Source organism: Athene noctua, chromosome 22 (genome assembly GCF_965140245.1).
Source record: "Athene noctua chromosome 22, bAthNoc1.hap1.1, whole genome shotgun sequence".
Taxonomy (NCBI): Eukaryota; Metazoa; Chordata; class Aves; order Strigiformes; family Strigidae; genus Athene; species Athene noctua.
In genome coordinates, this window is record NC_134058.1 from 5,921,729 (window position 1) to 5,939,326 (window position 17,598).

Here is a 17,598-nt window from a genome sequence, read left to right on the forward strand (position 1 = left end):
GATGAGAAATACACAGTGAGTGGGACAGGAACATCAGGCTCCTGTTCTGTAGCTCTGCTTGTAGCAGTGTTTGAGCTGGGGTCCTCAACACCCAACCAGAAAGGCTGGCTGCTTCTTGCTGCCTCCATTTTCTTCCCAAGGCAACTTTATCCTTCTAGAACATGCCCCTGGTCATGCTTTCTGGGATGAAAGAGAAATGGTCTCTTAACTTCAAAGACATTGGGCATATTCTTTGGGATTTAATCCCGTGAAGATAACAGAATTGCATCTGTTCTTTCCAGTCATGGGTATTGCTTACAGTCTTTTGGACCAGTAGATATCTTCTTAGTAACTCCTGAATAACCAACAAATCAAACCTGACCTCCTTGTGATGAGGCTGCTCACTGCCCCTGTGGTTTCACAAACCTAACCAGTGACTGTCTCTTCCAACTTCAGAGGTCACAAGGTTGTGGAGCTGTGTCTAGGAAGTATATATTGACTTCAGGCCAAAAGCCAAACTCATGCTTGGAGAGAATCTCTGCCAGGCCAGGCAGGCAGCTCCTCAGCACTTGCTGTTTGTACTGCCTCCTGGCAGCTGGGGACAGAGAGCGGTGGCAGTGTCTGCCCAGTGCTGATGGCACAGAGTGCCCTTTCAGGCCTGCAGCAGCTGAGGGCTCTGGTCCCAAGACCTCAAGGGCTTTGGCAAGTCAGAGTTGCAGGGGAAGCAACTGCTGTCAGATGGGCCCTTCAGATTTCTCTTGGTTTTTGTTCTTCCCTTGCTCCAATGTGCTATCCCCTTGCTCCCTGTCCTATCCTCCATCCCTTGCTCTTTCTGTCTTTCCAGGTTACAGCATCTCCTCCTTTCTGCAGATGTTGCACCCTGAGTGCAAGAACATCCCTGAGCCAAACCTGCTGCCCGGACAGCTCTCTCATGGGGCAGTGGGGGTGAAGGATGGGAAGGTGCAGTGGATCTCCATGGCATTTGAATCGGTGAGCACATGGCATTGCCATCTACCTTTGTGAGTTTCTTCTTCCAAGGGTTTAGCTCTGCTCTTTCTGCACTGGCCACTTTCATGTGGAGCCATAATTCAGTGTTAGCTAGTATTTGTGCCTTTTTGCAGCCTGCACTCACGGGTTGCTAGAATTGGCTGCTTATGCCACAGCTCACTCTTACTGCAAGAGATCAGGCGAAGAGCTGGTGGCAGATTTGCCCATCTGCCACTGCCAGTTCTGCCTGGTACTGCAACTCCAGCTGGCTTGTTCTACCTCTTCCCTTGTCATGCATACCCCTCCCCAAAGAGCAGGACAGGAGAATAACATGTTCATCTTGTTACAGACAACCTACAAAGGGAAATCTTCCTTCCAGACATATGCTGACTACCTGAAATGGGAGACATTCCTGCAGCAGCAACTCCAGCTCTTCCCAGAGGGCTCTGCTCTCCGGCATGGTTTCCAGACGTGTGAGCACTGGAAGCAGATCTTCATGGAGATTATAGGTAAGTGACTGCCAAGTTTCTCTCCCTGAGGAGCCCACGCTCTGATACATCTTCACAGCACACTGTGTCCCATCTGATGGGCACGTGTTATATCTTCAGTCCCTTATCATTGCTGTGCAGACTCCTAGAGCCTGTTTCTGCCCCAAGCAGTATAGACTGTAAAAACCCTAGGAGAGCCCAGGGAAATAGAGAAGGGAAGGGCCTCTGCCCCACTGATGGGAGAGGCAAGAAGTTGATCACCCACTTTCCACTTTCATCTTCCCCTTCCCATCTCCCCCAGCGTGAGTCCCTGCCTGCCTTGCGTCCAGCAGGGACACGGTGCCTTTCTCATCCCAGCTGTCACCTTCCAGGAGTCAAATTAGCTGGCTCTTTTCTTGCAGGAGTGCAGAGTGCCCTGTACGGTCTCGTCCTCTCGCTGATTATTTGTGTGGCTGCAGTGGCGGTGTTTACCACTCACATCCTCCTCCTGCTGCCAGTGCTGCTCAGCATTTTAGGTAAAAATACCAATTCCAATGTGTCAAACTCTCCCTTTGTCTGAAATTGGTGGGTTGTGGCACTGCTGAGTCTCTGGTGATTTGAACTGAATTGCTCTTACTCTGTGTAAACCCTTTTGGCTTTCCAGGAGCCAGTCCTGATACACCTAGGTGATCGGGAGGAACTCTTAATGAATGCACAGGAACCTCACTGGGAAAGCAGATTTGTGTGTCTAATTCCCAGTGTGTTTTATCTACCAATCCCTTCTATTTGTTTAAATAAGGGTTTTAGCTACACAAATGCCATCCCTGCCTGTTATGTATAATAATGTGATTAAGTCCCACATGCTCTGAATAACAATTGCATTACTTCCCAAGGATCTGCACCATGGCTGCTGCTTCCAAGCAGTGGGAGATTTTAAAAGCTGAATATTTTAGCGGTTTTGTTAGTATTTGAAGCAAATTTGTAAATAGTTCCCTTTCCCTGGCTGGTGATTTGACGATATCGTGGTCTAAGTGTGTTGCTAAACTTCTCAGTTGAAAAATCAAATCTATCATTTTAAAACCACTTAGTCTCCCACACATGACTCACAAACAAACATCACTCTTGCCTTTAAGAAAAACCTGTGTATGTGCTCAGCCTGTGTGTAACTCCAGCAAGCAAAACAAAGGGCCCTCTTCCCTGTAGTGCCTGTGTGCACACATGCACGCTTGCCTGGGCTTAGATTCATTTAGGAAGCATTAGACTAGATTGGCTTCGGTCTGTCAATTTGCCTAATATTTTACTAGGTGCTTCACTATCCCCAGCAGGTCTTATTACCTCACTGAATGGTCCCTGTGGCAAGGGAGGGTGAGGGAAGTGTTTTCCTCTGTGGGCAGGAGGGAGTATGTACAAGACGCAGACTGGCCAGTGTGCAGACCTGCAGGGGAAGATCCCCGACTTGCCAGCGAGTGACTTCTGTCTGTCAGTAGGCCTGGGCAGCAGGCCCAGAGTCCTTTAAATTTGCCTAACATGACCTTCTTTACACAGGGGTGGTCTGCTTGGTGGTGACCATCATGTACTGGTCTGGCTGGGAAATGGGAGCTGTGGAAGCCATTTCCCTCTCTATCCTTGTTGGCTCCTCTGTCGATTACTGTGTACACTTGGTGGAGGGCTACCTGCTGGCAGGGGAAAACCTGCCACTACACCAGGCAGAGGTGAGCTGTTTCCTTCCTACAGCCTTGTATTCATTCCTTTCATGCCCTCTGTGCCACTCGGCTGTGCTGCAGGACCTAAGGCATGATGGGCAAGGGGGGATGTGTCTTGCCACCCTCCCAGCATGCCTGGGACGCTTGCTGCTTGTCCCACTGACTGGTCAGAGACTGGTATGAGCTTGTGTACAGTAAACCCAGCTGAGGGTCCAACCTGTACGGTTGTCCCTTTCTTACTGGCCACAGCTGTGTCCAGAGCAACCCCTTTTCATGTCCTAGTGAAGACAGGCTTGTGCTGGTGTGGCCCTACACTCATTCTGTAACCTCTGCAGAGTCTGTGCTGGACCTCCAGGTCTTCTCTGGCCTTGTTAACATCTTTTCCCCTTCAGGAAGGAGGAGACCACAAAAGCTTGGGGATCTCTGATCCTGGGTGTAGTGTCTGCATGCAGTGCCTCTGTTCTGGAGGCCCAGCAGTCAGTCTGACGTGGCTGAAAGGAGGCACAAAATCCAGCAGACTTTGCCTCTACTGGCTTGTAACCTGATGGCTGTTAGCCCAGTGAGCTCGGAGACTGCACAAACTGTCCAGTCTGCCCTCATGTAGCATCTTTGTGCTGGCCCAGGACTCCATGAGCTAAGCCACCATCTCAAGGCTAAAACATGAGTGCAGCTCCGTGTGCTTGTCCCCACTCCCCCTTAACACTGCTGTCCCTTCTGCCAGGACCCCACCGCGTGCCGCCAGTGGAGGACGATTGAAGCAGTCCGTCACGTGGGTGTGGCAATTGTCTCGAGCGCCGTCACCACAGTGATTGCCACCGTCCCGCTGTTCTTCTGCATCATTGCCCCTTTCGCTAAGTTTGGGAAGATTGTGGCCCTCAACACAGGAGTCTCCATCCTGTACACACTGACTGTGAGCACAGCCCTGCTGAGCATCATGGGGCCTGGCACCTTCATCCGCAGCAGGACTTCTTGCCTCAAGGCTGTTGGGGGGGTGCTGCTTGCTGGCCTGCTGGGTCTGGGCATCTGCTTCGCCCTGCTGAAGAGTGGATTTAAGATCCCTCTCGCTAATGGGACAGCCATGTAGACCATAGGCCAAGAGCCACATGCTCTGTCCTCTTGCTCCTGTTCTTTTTTTCTTTTTTTTAAAGGATATTTTTTGTAAGAAAAAAAAAGAGGAAAAAAATCCGCTTTTTCCAGAAGTTTTTCAACTCCAGATGCACTTTATTTTCTAATGGGTTTTGCTCGAAACTTGTATTTATTTTGGGTAGTGATGGATGGATGACGGACAGTGAGGGCTGCCCAGGGAATACCTCAGCCCATGACTAGGAGGGGAGGAGGTCTCCTCTCACTTTTTTTCTGATTTTCTTTTCTTTTTGTCTTTTTTTTTTTTTAATGAACAGCTGCTTTTTTTTTTTCTTTCTGGAACCGCAAAGCTAAAAGGGGAGAAGTTGGGAAGGCCATCTGCTCCCTTTCAAAACACTTCCCTCTGTCCCTCCCCTCGGCCAGCATCAGCATTGCAACAATGACTCTTGATGTGACGTCCTATGCCCACACCAAGCTTGTGCCTCAATTTCTGAGCCTTTGAAAGCAGCAGTGAGCTGTTGGACAGGCCTGGGAAATAGCGTTGTCTGGACCCCTTTGCCTTGCCCAAGCTAGACCAGCAGTGAACTTGCTGCACAGGAGCATTCCTGGGTGTCATTGTGGGATCCAATCTAGAGATGTGGGGTGGCAGCACCTGCAGTGACGTGCTTTCCTCACTCAGGGAGAGCCTTGGGACGCATAGCTTGCCTCTTCTTTTTGAAGGGACAGCACACCTCTCGCTGGGATCTCCTGGGTGTGTGAACAGCCCTCAGGAATGCAGCCCCTGCCCTCGGTGGCTAGCCCTCCTCTCGCTCATCTCAGCAGTGAGGCCAAGGCAGTGATGATGCCCAGCCCCACCTCCTGCTCAGTGTGTCACCTCACCAGTCACTGCCTCCCCTCCTCAGGGCGGAGAGAAAACAGCCTTGAGGTCCCTGCAGAGTCTTTAGTCATGGCAGTCAGCTCTTAGGCTGAGGCTAGGCTCACCACTGGGGCCAGGTAGAGCCCCTGCCTGGTGGCATCCGTGGATACAGTGGTGCATCCTCTGAGGCAGCTGAGACACCCTCTGTTGTGGAAACATGAGGGCAGTGGAGTTTCAGCCTGGGGCTGCTGCCTGCTCAGAGCAGATGGTTTATATTAAAGTAAAATGAAATCGCAAACTGGTGCCATTAACAAGTACATTTTAAGCATCACTGATTCTATCATATTTTTAAAATTGAAATAGCAAAGTGTGCGCATTGATATGCGGCACATCTGGTCCTTGGCAGAAGGGGAGGGGTTGGGCCCACGGGGAGATGCATTAAACATTATTTACAGGGCTGCCAATAGAAGGGGGTGGCCAGAAACCATCCTGACTCTGTGATGGATTTGTGTTCCCTGTCTGGATTGACCCCCTTTTTAAGACAGAAATGCCAGGAAGCCCATCCCCATTGCCAGCCAAGTTCTGGGGACTCTGCTGCTGGACAGACCAGCAGCTGCTTCTGCTTGGCTCAGTGTATCCTCCCTCTGACCCCTGCCAGTCTTACACCTTTACATCATGTCATCCATGGATCGAATGTTTATTCCTAAGTAGGTTCCCCCAAGGTATCAGCTGGAGAGAGGAATATCAGGACAGGACTCTGATGCCAGGGGAAATCCAGAGCAATTCTACTGCAGGCAGGGAGGGTGGTAAGAGCATGAGCAGAACAGACCTGTTTTTTCCTCGCCATCCCACGGTGCAGCTGAGTTACCCCTTTCTGCGAAGTGTTAAATGTTCCTTGGCACGTACCTCTGATCTGCACCAGTCCTTTTGTAATGAACCCTGTGCCCATGAATAAATGGTTCTGGAAAGGGGTTTTGACTATCCTTAAGCTGTGCTGCTTTGATGGCTGCTGTGCACACTTCAACCCCAACATTGATCTGCAAGCCATGCTTTTCCCTATGTCTGTTCTCTAAATTTAATTACTAGTGGTGCCCTAAGCACTCATAAGTGGCAGGGAGCATAGAGGGCAGCGTGCTGATGACCTGCAGCCCCATGAGACCCGTGTGGGTGCTGCAGGGGAGGGTCAAGGTATGCCTTGTGCTGCTGCCAAGGATGCTCTGGCTGGCAGCTTGACCTGAATTTAACTAATGCTTCAACCTCCTTGGGGTGATTTAAGCTGATGGGTATTTCCAGGTCACCAGACAAAGAGAATAAGGTGCTGAATGCACCCTTAGAGGAAGTTCCTCCTTCTGTGAGCATGAAGAAGCCTTGAAAGGCCTTTAAGACAAGGCACAGATGTGCTTTGAATCCTGCAAAGTTTAAAGTTCATTTAAACTCCTGGTGTTTGTGCTCACTACAAAGAGGCTATGTAAGCCCCACACCTCCAGAGTGATTCTGGACACACCATGCTGGGACCATTCATTCAGCCATGCTTGGAAGGCAAAGATTAATTTCAAAGTAGTGGAAAACTTTTTATGTCTCTTGGGTCTGATCCGGCAGCATCTGATCTGCAGACAAAAATAACAAGAGTTCTTGGCACCTGACAGGAATCTGTCCTGTTTTCTGGAGCAGGCAGGGGAAAGGACAAGCCCTCACTTTCCGCCCTTCTCTCTGGCCAGCCCAGGCTCACAAGTGCTGAAGGGCTGGCTGGCACTAGCTAGAGGAGGGCATCACCTTTGCCCTTGTTCATCCAAAGTGGTACCAGGAGAGCAAGGACTGGAGTGATTTGGAAAGAAAAACGAGAGACTGAGATAAGTGCAGAGCTGTAGCAGATGATTCACAAGGCATACGGGGACATTGTGCCCCTCCAGCAAGGAGAGGAGGAGGAACTTACTCAAGAGTGTAGTAAGATGGTGGAAGAGCCAGGAGATGATCCTAGGTGATGCTTTTCACTGCAAGGACTCACTGGATATTGGTAACCTGAAAACTTGATTAGACATAGTCATGACACTTGAGATTTAACTAGATATTTGCCCCATCACCATTTCACTCTGCACAGCCCTGTGGTCAGGGTGGCTGGTGCTTTTTCCATGTGCTGTGGAGTGAAAAGAGGCTTAGAGGTAGGGTCCAGCCTTCCCCAGATTACTTACAATGCCCTGATCTCCCCAAGCGTCTGTGGAGACAGTAAATCAGTAGCAGATGTGTACATCCATCTCCATGTAGGCAGCATCCTCCTTGGGATTAGAAAATATTCATAAAATTATAAGGTAAGAAAATGGATGGGTTTATCTGAGCAAATGCAAAGGTGGGCCAGACAGCCCTGCTGGGAATCAGTGCTCCAAGGCAGATGCTTGTAGCAATAAAAAGCAAGGCCTCACCTGCCTGGTGCTGTTCCAGGAGCAGATGCTCACCCTAAATTAATTCCTCCCACATCTCTGCCTATCGTCTTTCTCTGATGACTCCTCTGTGGCCCAGACCATCTCTTGGGCCCTGTTGTCTTGCTGAGCAAGGTTCAGCCTTCTCCATGGTAGCTGCTTGTGCCTAAGGTATCACAGAATCTGGACTAAAAGTGACTGGAGATTGTCTCAGGGAGAATTTCTCACGCAGAGGAAGCTAGGGAGTTAAAATGCTTCATATGAAGCTGTCAGTTTTGATGTTTTTAAACAGTAGATTACAGCAGACCAGCCTTACTTGGAAGAGAACGTTCTGATTTTCCATTTCAAAACAATCTTGCTGCAATTAGAAATGTACAGGAGTTCTCAGTTACAGCACACTGCAGTGGAATATTTCTGTTAACTGCCCACTCCTTTATTTCTGGTAAATCCTGTTTTGAGGGTTACATTCTGAGAAGTTGATATTAATGTTTCAGGCTAGGGTTCATTCTGAAACTGCAGTTTCCTACAAAATGGAGCAGGTCCTGTCCGGACCAGCAGCGCTCCCTGCCAGCCCAGGGCAGTGGCAGAAGTGCACTGCTCCCCAGTGTTGAAGCACTGTGATACATGCACAGAGCTGATGGTGCTCCTCTTTGCCTTCAGTGGAGCTGCCAAGTGAGTTCAAGGCTCCCCATGGCTGTGGACACTCAGGGAGAGAATCTGCTCACACCAGCAGTGTCAAAATCAGCTTTGGAGCGAGGAGGAACAGAGCTGATATGATTTGTAAAGATCAGTGTCAGAGGAAGGAACAGACCCAGGCCTCCTCGCTCTGTTTCCTTATGTCCTGGTGCCTCTTGAGGTGTGGGTTCACGTGGGGTCTGTACAGGCAACTGGGACATCGGGTTTGGCCACTGATCTCAGCAATTCCAAAGGCTGCAGATACTGGAAGGGGAGCAGTGGCTGAGCTGGGCTGTGTTTCTTGATCCCTGATGGGTCTGAAACTATGCCAGAGCAAAGGCAGCCTGAGAAGTATCCCCAAGGAGGAGGACATGTGGCATTCTTACAGAGTTACGGGGACCTATGGCAGTCTGGATGCAATGGTCTCCAAAGACCCCTGGCTTTGTCTCTACTGAAGCAAACTGGGATGTTGCTTTATGTCACAGCATCTAATTCTTTTAGCTTGTCCTGCACTGAATTTTCTTACCAGAACAGCCTGCCCTCCTGGAAGGTTATAAAAGGCTTTTTATTTAACCCTGTGATATGTATAAATCCTCCCACACTGTCCACCAAGGAAGCTGTGCTGATTGATTTGCAGCCAGGCAGGACAAATTTACAGTCTCTTTGTTAGTTCTTCCAGAATCACTCCTCACCCCAGATAGCACACAAGCCATAGTTCACAGGTTTTTCAAAGGCCTCTGCTAACTGCTCTGACCTGGCTTAGTACCCAGGGTCCCGGAGTTAAAAGTCTTTCAAGGCCTGTCTCCATCTTGAGGATGTAGTTGTTTGGCTGTTTGGCTTTCGGTCCTTCCGCTCCTCCTTTGGGCTGGAGGGGACAGGAGGGTGACGGCCAGGACCAGACTAACAGCCAGATGAGGAGAAATGTTTGCAGGGGGAAGCAGAAGAGAACAAACGGAGGGAGGATGGTTCAAAAGCCAAGAGGAGGTGTGAGCACCCCAAGGACAGAGGGAGGGAGGGCACTCTCGTTTCACCACGTCGTGTGCAGACCTTAGAGTGTCGGTTCTCAGAGTGATGTAGCACAATTCCTGATGTAACGTACGCGTGTTACTTTTGTAAGTTGTCTCCTACCCTCACTATTTTCAGTGTTCCTTGATTTTTGGAGACTGTTGTAAATAAAAGATTTTGACATTCGCACGTTTGGACCCCTCACTCATCAGTATGTCACTGTTGCATGAAATGTAGTGCTGCCCAGAGTGGCACTGACAGATGATGTGTTGTATAAGTACTGCAGCGGGGATGAGGCCACAGCACAGTTTCCAACATGCACAACATTGTTTGCTTCTGCTGCTGAAATTGGGCCCCTTGAAGCCAACTTACCACATCCAGAAAAGCTGACAGTCTTGAAAAGCCATCTCAGAATCCCACACAGGTCTGCAAGAGGGCTGGCTTGAGCAGGAGCTTTAGCCAAGCTTTGTGGAGGCCTTTTACTCCTCCATTCCGTGCTCTGCTTCTTCCAGTGCATGAAGATTGCACTTCTACACTGACTCCACGAGAAGGGGATTCATCTGCCTGCTTCTGTGGCACTACAGCTTCTCACAATGCACAATGCCTGGCACGAACTTTGGGTCAAGGTTTTGTCTCAGTATCCTGTGCTGCAGCAGCAGAGTGCTACTCTGCACCTCGCAGGACCACGTTGAAGCGATGCACGCAGAGGCCAGCAGCAGGACAGGAGGACCCAGGCATTTACTTCTCTTTGCAGCTGTGCCGAGTGAGGTTTGCTCCTCACACCCTCTCATTTGAGTGTACTCACACTGCACCCAGCTATGACGCTGCTGGGAAGGACAGCACCGACAGCACAGTGCAGCAAAAACCTCCCCTGTTTTCAAGCCCTCACTTCTACAGATGAGGCCAAAGTTACTGGTGAAACCCCTGTCGTAATAAATAGCAGGAATGCTCAGGGTCACAGTCTGGCGAGTAAGAAAAAAACACAGTATCAACAGGAAGGAAGAACATTGTCCCTTTAATGAGAAGTTGGGCATTGCAGGTAGGGGAGGGTTTATGCTCAAGCCTGCTGCTGGGAAATTGCCAGGCAAGGCTGGAAGGGGGTTGGTTTTGGCTACAAATGCAGCCCCTTGCCCCAAGAGCAGGCACAACAGGCACTTGCTCGCACACTGGCGGCAGCTGTGTGCTGACTGTGCACCACGGAAGAGGCGTGTTTTGCAGGAGTGTGGGACCACCTGGCAGTGGTGAGTGCCCAGGGCTGCCAGATGTGGGGATGGGCCACAGAAAGGGGTGTCCAGGGGTACGGCAGCTGCAGATACAGGCAGTGACGGGTAGGGTCTCCATAGCTCTTCAGAAGACAGGCTGGGGAAGGGTTTGGGACAGGGGAAGCAGATCAGAGGATGGATTACACGGGCGACAGCTGCTCACTATTCATTTCAAGCTGGCAGAGGTGGGAAGGAATTGTGTTTCTGTCTGCAGGAGCCTGCCCGTGCAGGGCTGTTGGCTCAGCCCCGGTGCTAACACTGATGGTCCAAGCTCTGAAACCTGCTGCCTGCGATTTGGCAGAGCCCCATCTCTTCTTCCAGGTGAGCGAGTCTGGTGTGAAGTCTTCATTACACACAGTAAATTCCCCCCGGACTTTTCTCAAGCTGTGGCACAGCGAGATCTCCCTTGCCTCCCTGACGCCCCATCAGCATTTAGGGGCTCTGCCTGTGCGCCCTGGGGTGCTGCAGCAGGTGCACCCAGCCCCCCTTCTCCCACAGGCTCCTTCCCACCCTGAAGCTAAACGTCAAGCCCTGATTCTGGGGCTTTGAAAGGGAAAAAAACGCCTTTTCTCTGAAAAACTGCACGCCAGAGCCTGCCCTTTCCACTCAAGGCAGGACGCTGCCGCTGTTCCTTTGTCCCTGCGTCACCCACCCATCCCCAGGAGGCTTTTTGGGGGGCCGGAGAGATGAGTCTGGGCTCGTTATTTTGGGGGGGGGGGGGGGCAGCTGCTAAAATGGCTGAAGCTGCCGGCGGGGGCTGAGGGCCGCCGTGACTTTCCCGCCTTTGCGCGGGGCCGCGGCACGAGCCGCCGGTGCAGCCGGTCCCTCATCAGGGCGCCGATATCGCACAGCCCCGGCGGGGACTGAGGGGAGGCCGCTGCCTCCGCCGGGACCGGACACGACACGACACGACACAACGTCGCCCCAGGTGAGTGGTTCCTCCATGAGGGAGGCAAGCGGGGCTCTGTCGTTACCGCCGTCCTCCCTCCCCTCTGCTGCAGGTGGCTGAGCACAGAAATAGGGAGCTTTTAAATCTTACGCTCCTCTGACTCAGCCATACTGACGAGAAAAAAGCTCTTCAGGTTTTCTAATTTATTTTTTTTCCACACAGTCTTGAGCATGGTTTTTGCCTCATGGTGTTTTTCTCCCCCACGCTGTCGGGCTGTCTCTCTCCTGCACCTTACCCTGACAACAGTGCCTATGGGGGTAGTGCCCTGTGTTGAAGGGGGCTATGGCTTGGCCCGTGGCTGGTCTCTGTGCAGCCCAGGTAGCTGGTTACCCATTTCCAAGTAGCTCGGGAACAGTCTTCTCCCTCAGATGATTGACACAAAGGTCAGTCAAAGAGGATGACTCACTCTCTTCCCTTCCCTGGTAATTTGTCACCCTGCAGATGACACATTTTAGAGGGCTCCTCAAGCGATGAACAGATCTCTGGCAGACCTATGGGGACCTGTATCTCTGGGCTGCTCTTTTTTTATCCTCATGGCTGTTTATTCAGCTATCATGTTCTCCCTGAGGCCCGAGGATGGTGATGAGCAGAAGCTGGAGAGGCTGGGTGCCAGGCTTTCCTTTGCTGTAAGCCAGCGCAGGAGCTGAAGTGAGCCCAAAACAGTGGGAACTTGGAAGGTTTGTAGATCGTGTTTCTCTGTGTGTTGGCCCATGGTGCCTATTTCTTGTCACTTTTTTTTTTCCTCTCAAGTTAGAGCAACTTTATTGCCCCAGGAGCTCAGCATGAAAACATGTTTCAGACAGCTGCATGCAACAAGCAGTAGGAAGGGGCAGGGAGCTTGGTAGCACCTTGATGGATGTTTTTGCAAGGAGAAAAGCAGTGAAGGAGCCTGGACAGAACTAAGGCCTGAAGTGTGTTGGGCTGGGATGAGAAGGGTTGCCAAAAATGTGACTTCAACCCCAGATCTGAAGCAGAGAAGTTGCCAGGTGGGGTGGTGCAGGTGTCAGTCTGGGGGGATGTCAGTGAAGTGCAGCCATGGCTGGGCTGAAAGGCAGCGGCTGGTAAACAAAAGAGCACTGTAAACAACTGCTTGTGATGGGAAGTGGAGGGGGTTGGATTAAATTACAAATAGGTTGTGATTTAGGTAGATAGAATTCTCGTCCATCTTAAACATGAAAGGCTTGTGGAAAAGGAGATTGTGAGGCAATAATAAGGGCTGCTAAAGGTGAGTAAGGGCGGGGGGGGTAGGGGTAACTCCTGCAAATGGACTAGCCCAGAGGGGGAGTATCTGAGAGGAAGGTTTGTGGTGCTGCTTTGGGTAGCTGATCTGATAGAGTGTGGGTAGGGAGGTCCTGTCATGTCCTCTTCCAGTGGAAGATGTGGCAGTCTCAGAGTCCCCAGAATGAGGGTGGGTGTGAGGACATCCAGTCACTGAAGAGGAGCTGAAATGTGGCAGTGAGAGCATTGTGGCTCCTCTGGTTTTGGCAGGAAGGCAAGCAACTCTTACTGCCTCCTGACTGCTTTACTTTAAGGTTTGTTAGCTCATGTTCTGTGTTAGGCTCATCACAGCTACAGGTGTGGGCACTGATGTCTCATTGTCTCATTCCCCATCACCAAAGAACTTTGCAGCCTTGTTGGAGCACTGCAGGTGATGGGTGTTGAGTGATAAAAAGTTCCCACATGAAATGAGGTGATCTGAGATTACATCAGTAAGGAGACTGAACCAGGAGAGTGCAGATGCAGAAGAGATGGGATGATTTGCAGCCTGTGGCAAAGGGCTCAGGGTGAGCTTTTAAAACATCTGTGTGGAGGTGCTTTTATTGTTTTTTTTTAAACTTTAATGACTGTTTCAATTGAATCTCTTGGTGCTAAGAAGTGCAAGGTGACTGCACGGGAAGGTTGCATGTCTGCACTAGGACTTTTAATCCTTTCTAGCTGGTGGCCTCTGTCCCGCTGGGCTTTCAAGGGCTGTGTTGTGTTAGACAGAGGTGTACGGAGAGGCAGCAGAGGATAGTGTGTTCTCTCTTGAACCCATTCCCAAACCCCTCTGCTCTCTTGTGCAGGCTCTTGGGAGCCTTTCCCAGGATGTAATGGCCTGGGCTTCCCCTGAGCTTTGTGCAGACTAACAAAGGAGTTGGGGAAAACGAGCAGGTGAACTGATCAAGCAGTCAGTGCAAAGCTAATTGCCCACAAACGGCTGGGTGAGTCTGGATCAAAGTTTGTTGTCTCAGTATTGAGCTCTGCCTCTCAGAACAGCTCCATGCTACGGGGAGTGATGAGCGCCACAAGCTGTCCCTTGGTGGCATTCAAGACCAAGTTTGCTGCTGCCTGCCACAGCTGCTCTGCTTTGCTTCAGGGAGTTTGTGGTTGGACAATATAGTTTTGTCACTAGAGGGTGAGCAATGGTGACTCGTCTCCTTGAGTGTCACCTGGAGTTGTGGTCATTTCCTGAATGAGATGCAGCCCAAGAGCACTGAAGGGTCTGCTGCTGTCTGTGGGATTTTTTTTCCAGCTCTTTCTTAGGAGAAGGGGAAGTTTCTGTCAAGAGAAACTCCTTAAGCTGCAAAGCTGCTCAAGGGGGAAGGTAGTGGTGAGATGCTGCTTTGGTCATGTTTGCTGCCTTTACCCGTTCTATCTTTAGACTTAGTCTATTCCCTCTGGCATGGTGACACAGCGCTGCCTGCAGACAGCTGAAACAGTTTGGGGATCTGACTGAATTCTGTGAAAACTAGACCAGCTTTTAATTTTTCCTGCAAGCATTATTGAACTAGCTCTGGATGGTGCATAGTGCTCCCACTGTATGTTCTTTGGGGGTAAACTGCTCCTGAGGACAGTTTCTTAGGCTGGCTGCAGGGGGTGGTGGGCTGGTTTTAACTTTTTTTTTTTAAACCATTGCAGTCTTCCTGAGGATTCTAGTTTGTCAGAAACGTGGGTGTGAATGAGCAGCAGACCTGTCCCCTGCCCCTGGTATTCATGTACCTCTCAAGGGAGCTGCTATAAGGGAGCGAAAGGGTAAATTTGGGCTGTTGTGAGTGCCAGTTCCAGGAATGACAGTGATGATAAATCATAAAATCTTACCAGCATTTTGTCTGTATGTCTTTAAGCTTTATTTTTCCTCATGTAAAAATGGAAGTGACATTTGTGTCTAATGTGTGAGGCTGTGACCTCAGTGACATCCACTGATGGATGCTGCTAGAAGGCTCTCGTGCATCATCTAAGGCTGCTCTGCCCTTGCTCAGCCAGCTGTTGTGCAGGCACCCTCGTCATGTCTTGGGGCTCTTTCAGCTCGCTGGGAATACAGGAAGGCTGCTGTTTTCGTTGGGGCCTGACTTACACTGGCCACAGTGGAGCTTAGGAGGAGAGAAAGCATGCTCTGAACTGTCCCAGTGTGTGTTTCGGCACTGCTGTGGTGACAGGTCATCTCTGAACCCCCAGTATGCAGTTATCTTGCTGCTGCCAGAGGCTCAGTTTTGCTGGGCCTTTGCTGCTTTGGAGCTTTAAGGCTGAGTAGCCTGTGCAGCTGGTAATAAACCTGAGATAAGAGCATGCCTCTGACCCTGGAAAGCACATGGGGCACCAGGTCAGACACACCCAGCTAAGCATTAATTCTGTCCTCTGCAGGTTATCACCATGTGCTACCAGAGGAGTCCACCAGTGCTCTCCAGAAAGCCTTCTTTCTGCTGTCTGATTTGCTGAGGCCATATCTAATAAAGCTGACTACAGAAAAGCAAATTCAGCTCCCTGCTGATGCATGGAGACAAGTAAGGTTTTCCTCCAGCACTGCTGCTCTGACCCCATTCCTGCCAAGCAGAGAAAGCTGCCTTACCCTGCCGGCTCTGGTAACAAACCCTCCCTGCACACCCAGCAGCTGGCTTGGGGGGGCACTCTGCAGCAGTAGCTGTGCTGAGGCAGCTCCCGGCAGGGTTAACCGGGTGCTGGCGTGGAGGGCATGTGGGACAGAGCCACGCTCCCTGCGCCGTGTTTGAAGGGGGACGGGGGTTGGCAGCACCAGAGTGGAGCTGCTCAAGGAACCTGTCTGGGGAAGGCTGGTGGTGACCAGCCGCTAACCTCACGTGTGCTCAGCAGCCTGCAATCCCATTTATTAACACTTAAAATTTGCTGTCTCTGCTCCAAATGGAGTGTTTACAGCATTGACATGAACAGCTGTCCCAGTCAGCCAGATCAAAACAAATGGGAGCTCTGGCTGGAGTGTTATTTTGCTGCAAGGGGGCAATACATCTTATTACTAAACAATGAAGCTCGTGATGGATGGTGATGAGCGTCTTCGCTGTCTTGCTTGATGATCACACTGAAAAATAAACATAAAACCAAAGATGTTCCCAGGGATCTAGGCAAGGCCTCACATTGAGCCTGGGAAGAGACAGCCTTGAGGTTCTCTGGTGCTGTAACTGCAAGAGCCTTTGCGTCAGGCTGTCGGTTATGCTGCCTTCTCTGCAGGGGAGGTGAGCTGGGGGGGATGTGGTGGTTGGGGGAGGAAGTTCAGGGAGAGAGAGAGGAGGAGGTGCTGGTCAAAAACATGGTGTGTAGCAAGAGCTGAAGACAGTTGGTCTCTTCCCTGGGAACACTGTAGAGCTCTTTTCCTTGGTAATGTTGCTGTCTGATTATAAGGCAGCTTGGGTTGAGCAGTGGTGTTTTGATCCAGCCTGAAGCAGGCCCATGTTACTGGGGGAGCTTATGACTTGAGGGGGGAGGGCCGGGGGCAGTTGGAGACAAGGTCCTCTAGAAGGCTGCGGGGGAACAAGGCCCTCCTGAGGGCCGGGCACATCATCCTGCTGCTGTAAGTGATTTGCATGGAGGACTGTGAGCCTCAGCCTCTCTAAGCAGAGAGCTGGAACAAATGATATGCTTATTTAATGCCAGCACAAGATTGCAGGAGTCATGTTCGACAGAGAGAAGGTGAGCTGGTCTGATCAGCACCTCTGCTTCTGTGCAGCTGCAGCAGCAAAGCTCAACCCCGTGAGGGTACGTTACCTACAGTTCAGTTGCTGTGGAGATACTGATGGACTCTGGGCCTGAGCTCTGGAAGAGCTGCAGAGGAGTGCTGGCTGGCTAAAGACAGCGTGTGACTCGCTGATCTCGTACACACACCTTCACCCACACACCCTTCCCCTCGTGCTGGTTCTAAGAGCAGCCAGCACAGGGACTGCTGGATTTTCTTATCTGTTCTCTCCGGCCCTAAGGGTGTTTTCTTTTAAATGGGAACTGTGAAATGATCAGAACAGGTGGTGCTGTGATTTCACACCAGAATAAATATATTCAGAGCACAAGCGGGGCAAGCAGAACGGCCCCATGGGAGCCGGCGTGGCCTCTACGTGGGCTGCAGGGGTGGCAGCGCAGGGTGCAGATGCTGCACAACGGGGCTGACAGCAGTGAGGACTGGCACAGGGTGTTCGAGTAACATGGGTAGTGTTGGGAAACCAATTAAAGCTCATTTAAAATATTAGCATATCAGCAGGCAGGGATTCTTCCGACTGGATTGGTTTCACTAGGGGATGGGGGAATAGGGCCAGCATTCATCTGGCAGCTTTCCTTTGAGCACGCTTGGTTCAGTGCCTGACCTGGTGGGGCATTGCTGGGATCTGCTGGAGGAGAGCAGCGGAGGGGCTCAGCGTGTCCCTGGGGAAGGGTATTCCCAGCATTACGCTCCTGCAGCAGGAGCTGTGGCACTGAGTGGCAGCGAAGGGATGAGCTCTTGGTTGGGAGCCATGAAAGCAAACAACAAAGCAGCTCTGTTTTGGTGTGTGTGTGTGTTTGTGGAGTAGATGAAGGAGGGGGAAGCTTTCAAAAATCCCAGTCCTCTTTTTCCCAACAAGTTCTCCCCAGTATATATTTAGTATCTATTTAGCAGAGAGGAGGGGAGGGCTGTCTGGGAAGGGGGTTTGCTGAGAGGGGGTGGGTTTGTAATCCTGACAAATTCAAAGCCAGACTTAAATAGAGCATTAATGGAAGAGGGAAGCTTTGAGATTGCAGCTTTCTATTTTGGCAAAAAATGAGCTTTCTGTGTGTGCCGGCTGCTGCTCGAGCGTAGGGGTGGTTGGTCCCTGCATGGAGGAGCTTTCATTTATGTGCACACAAGCACTCCTGAGAGTCTTCATGCTGGCTGGGGGCATTTTTGGATCAGGATCTAAAAAGATCAGAAAGGGAAAAGAGGGAGTGGAGCTGGCTTACCCCCTGCCTCGTGTGCGTGCCATGGTGGA

The 17,598-nt window shown here is 50.9% G+C and overlaps 1 protein-coding gene across 2 annotated transcripts in view; it reads left to right on the forward strand.

The window, feature by feature from the left end:
• Nucleotides 1-9,350, forward strand: part of DISP3 (dispatched RND transporter family member 3) — a 42,727-nt gene extending 33,377 nt beyond the window's left edge. For both annotated transcript variants that reach the window (XM_074924877.1, XM_074924876.1), the window contains exons 17-21: nt 824-969; nt 1,316-1,475; nt 1,856-1,969; nt 2,979-3,145; nt 3,858-9,350. In XM_074924877.1, the coding sequence (XP_074780978.1) occupies nt 824-969; nt 1,316-1,475; nt 1,856-1,969; nt 2,979-3,145; nt 3,858-4,220 (950 nt within the window). In that variant the 3' untranslated portion in view covers nt 4,221-9,350. The remainder of the gene's footprint in view (nt 1-823; nt 970-1,315; nt 1,476-1,855; nt 1,970-2,978; nt 3,146-3,857) is intronic.
• The last annotated feature ends 8,248 nt before the right edge of the window (nt 9,351-17,598 follow it).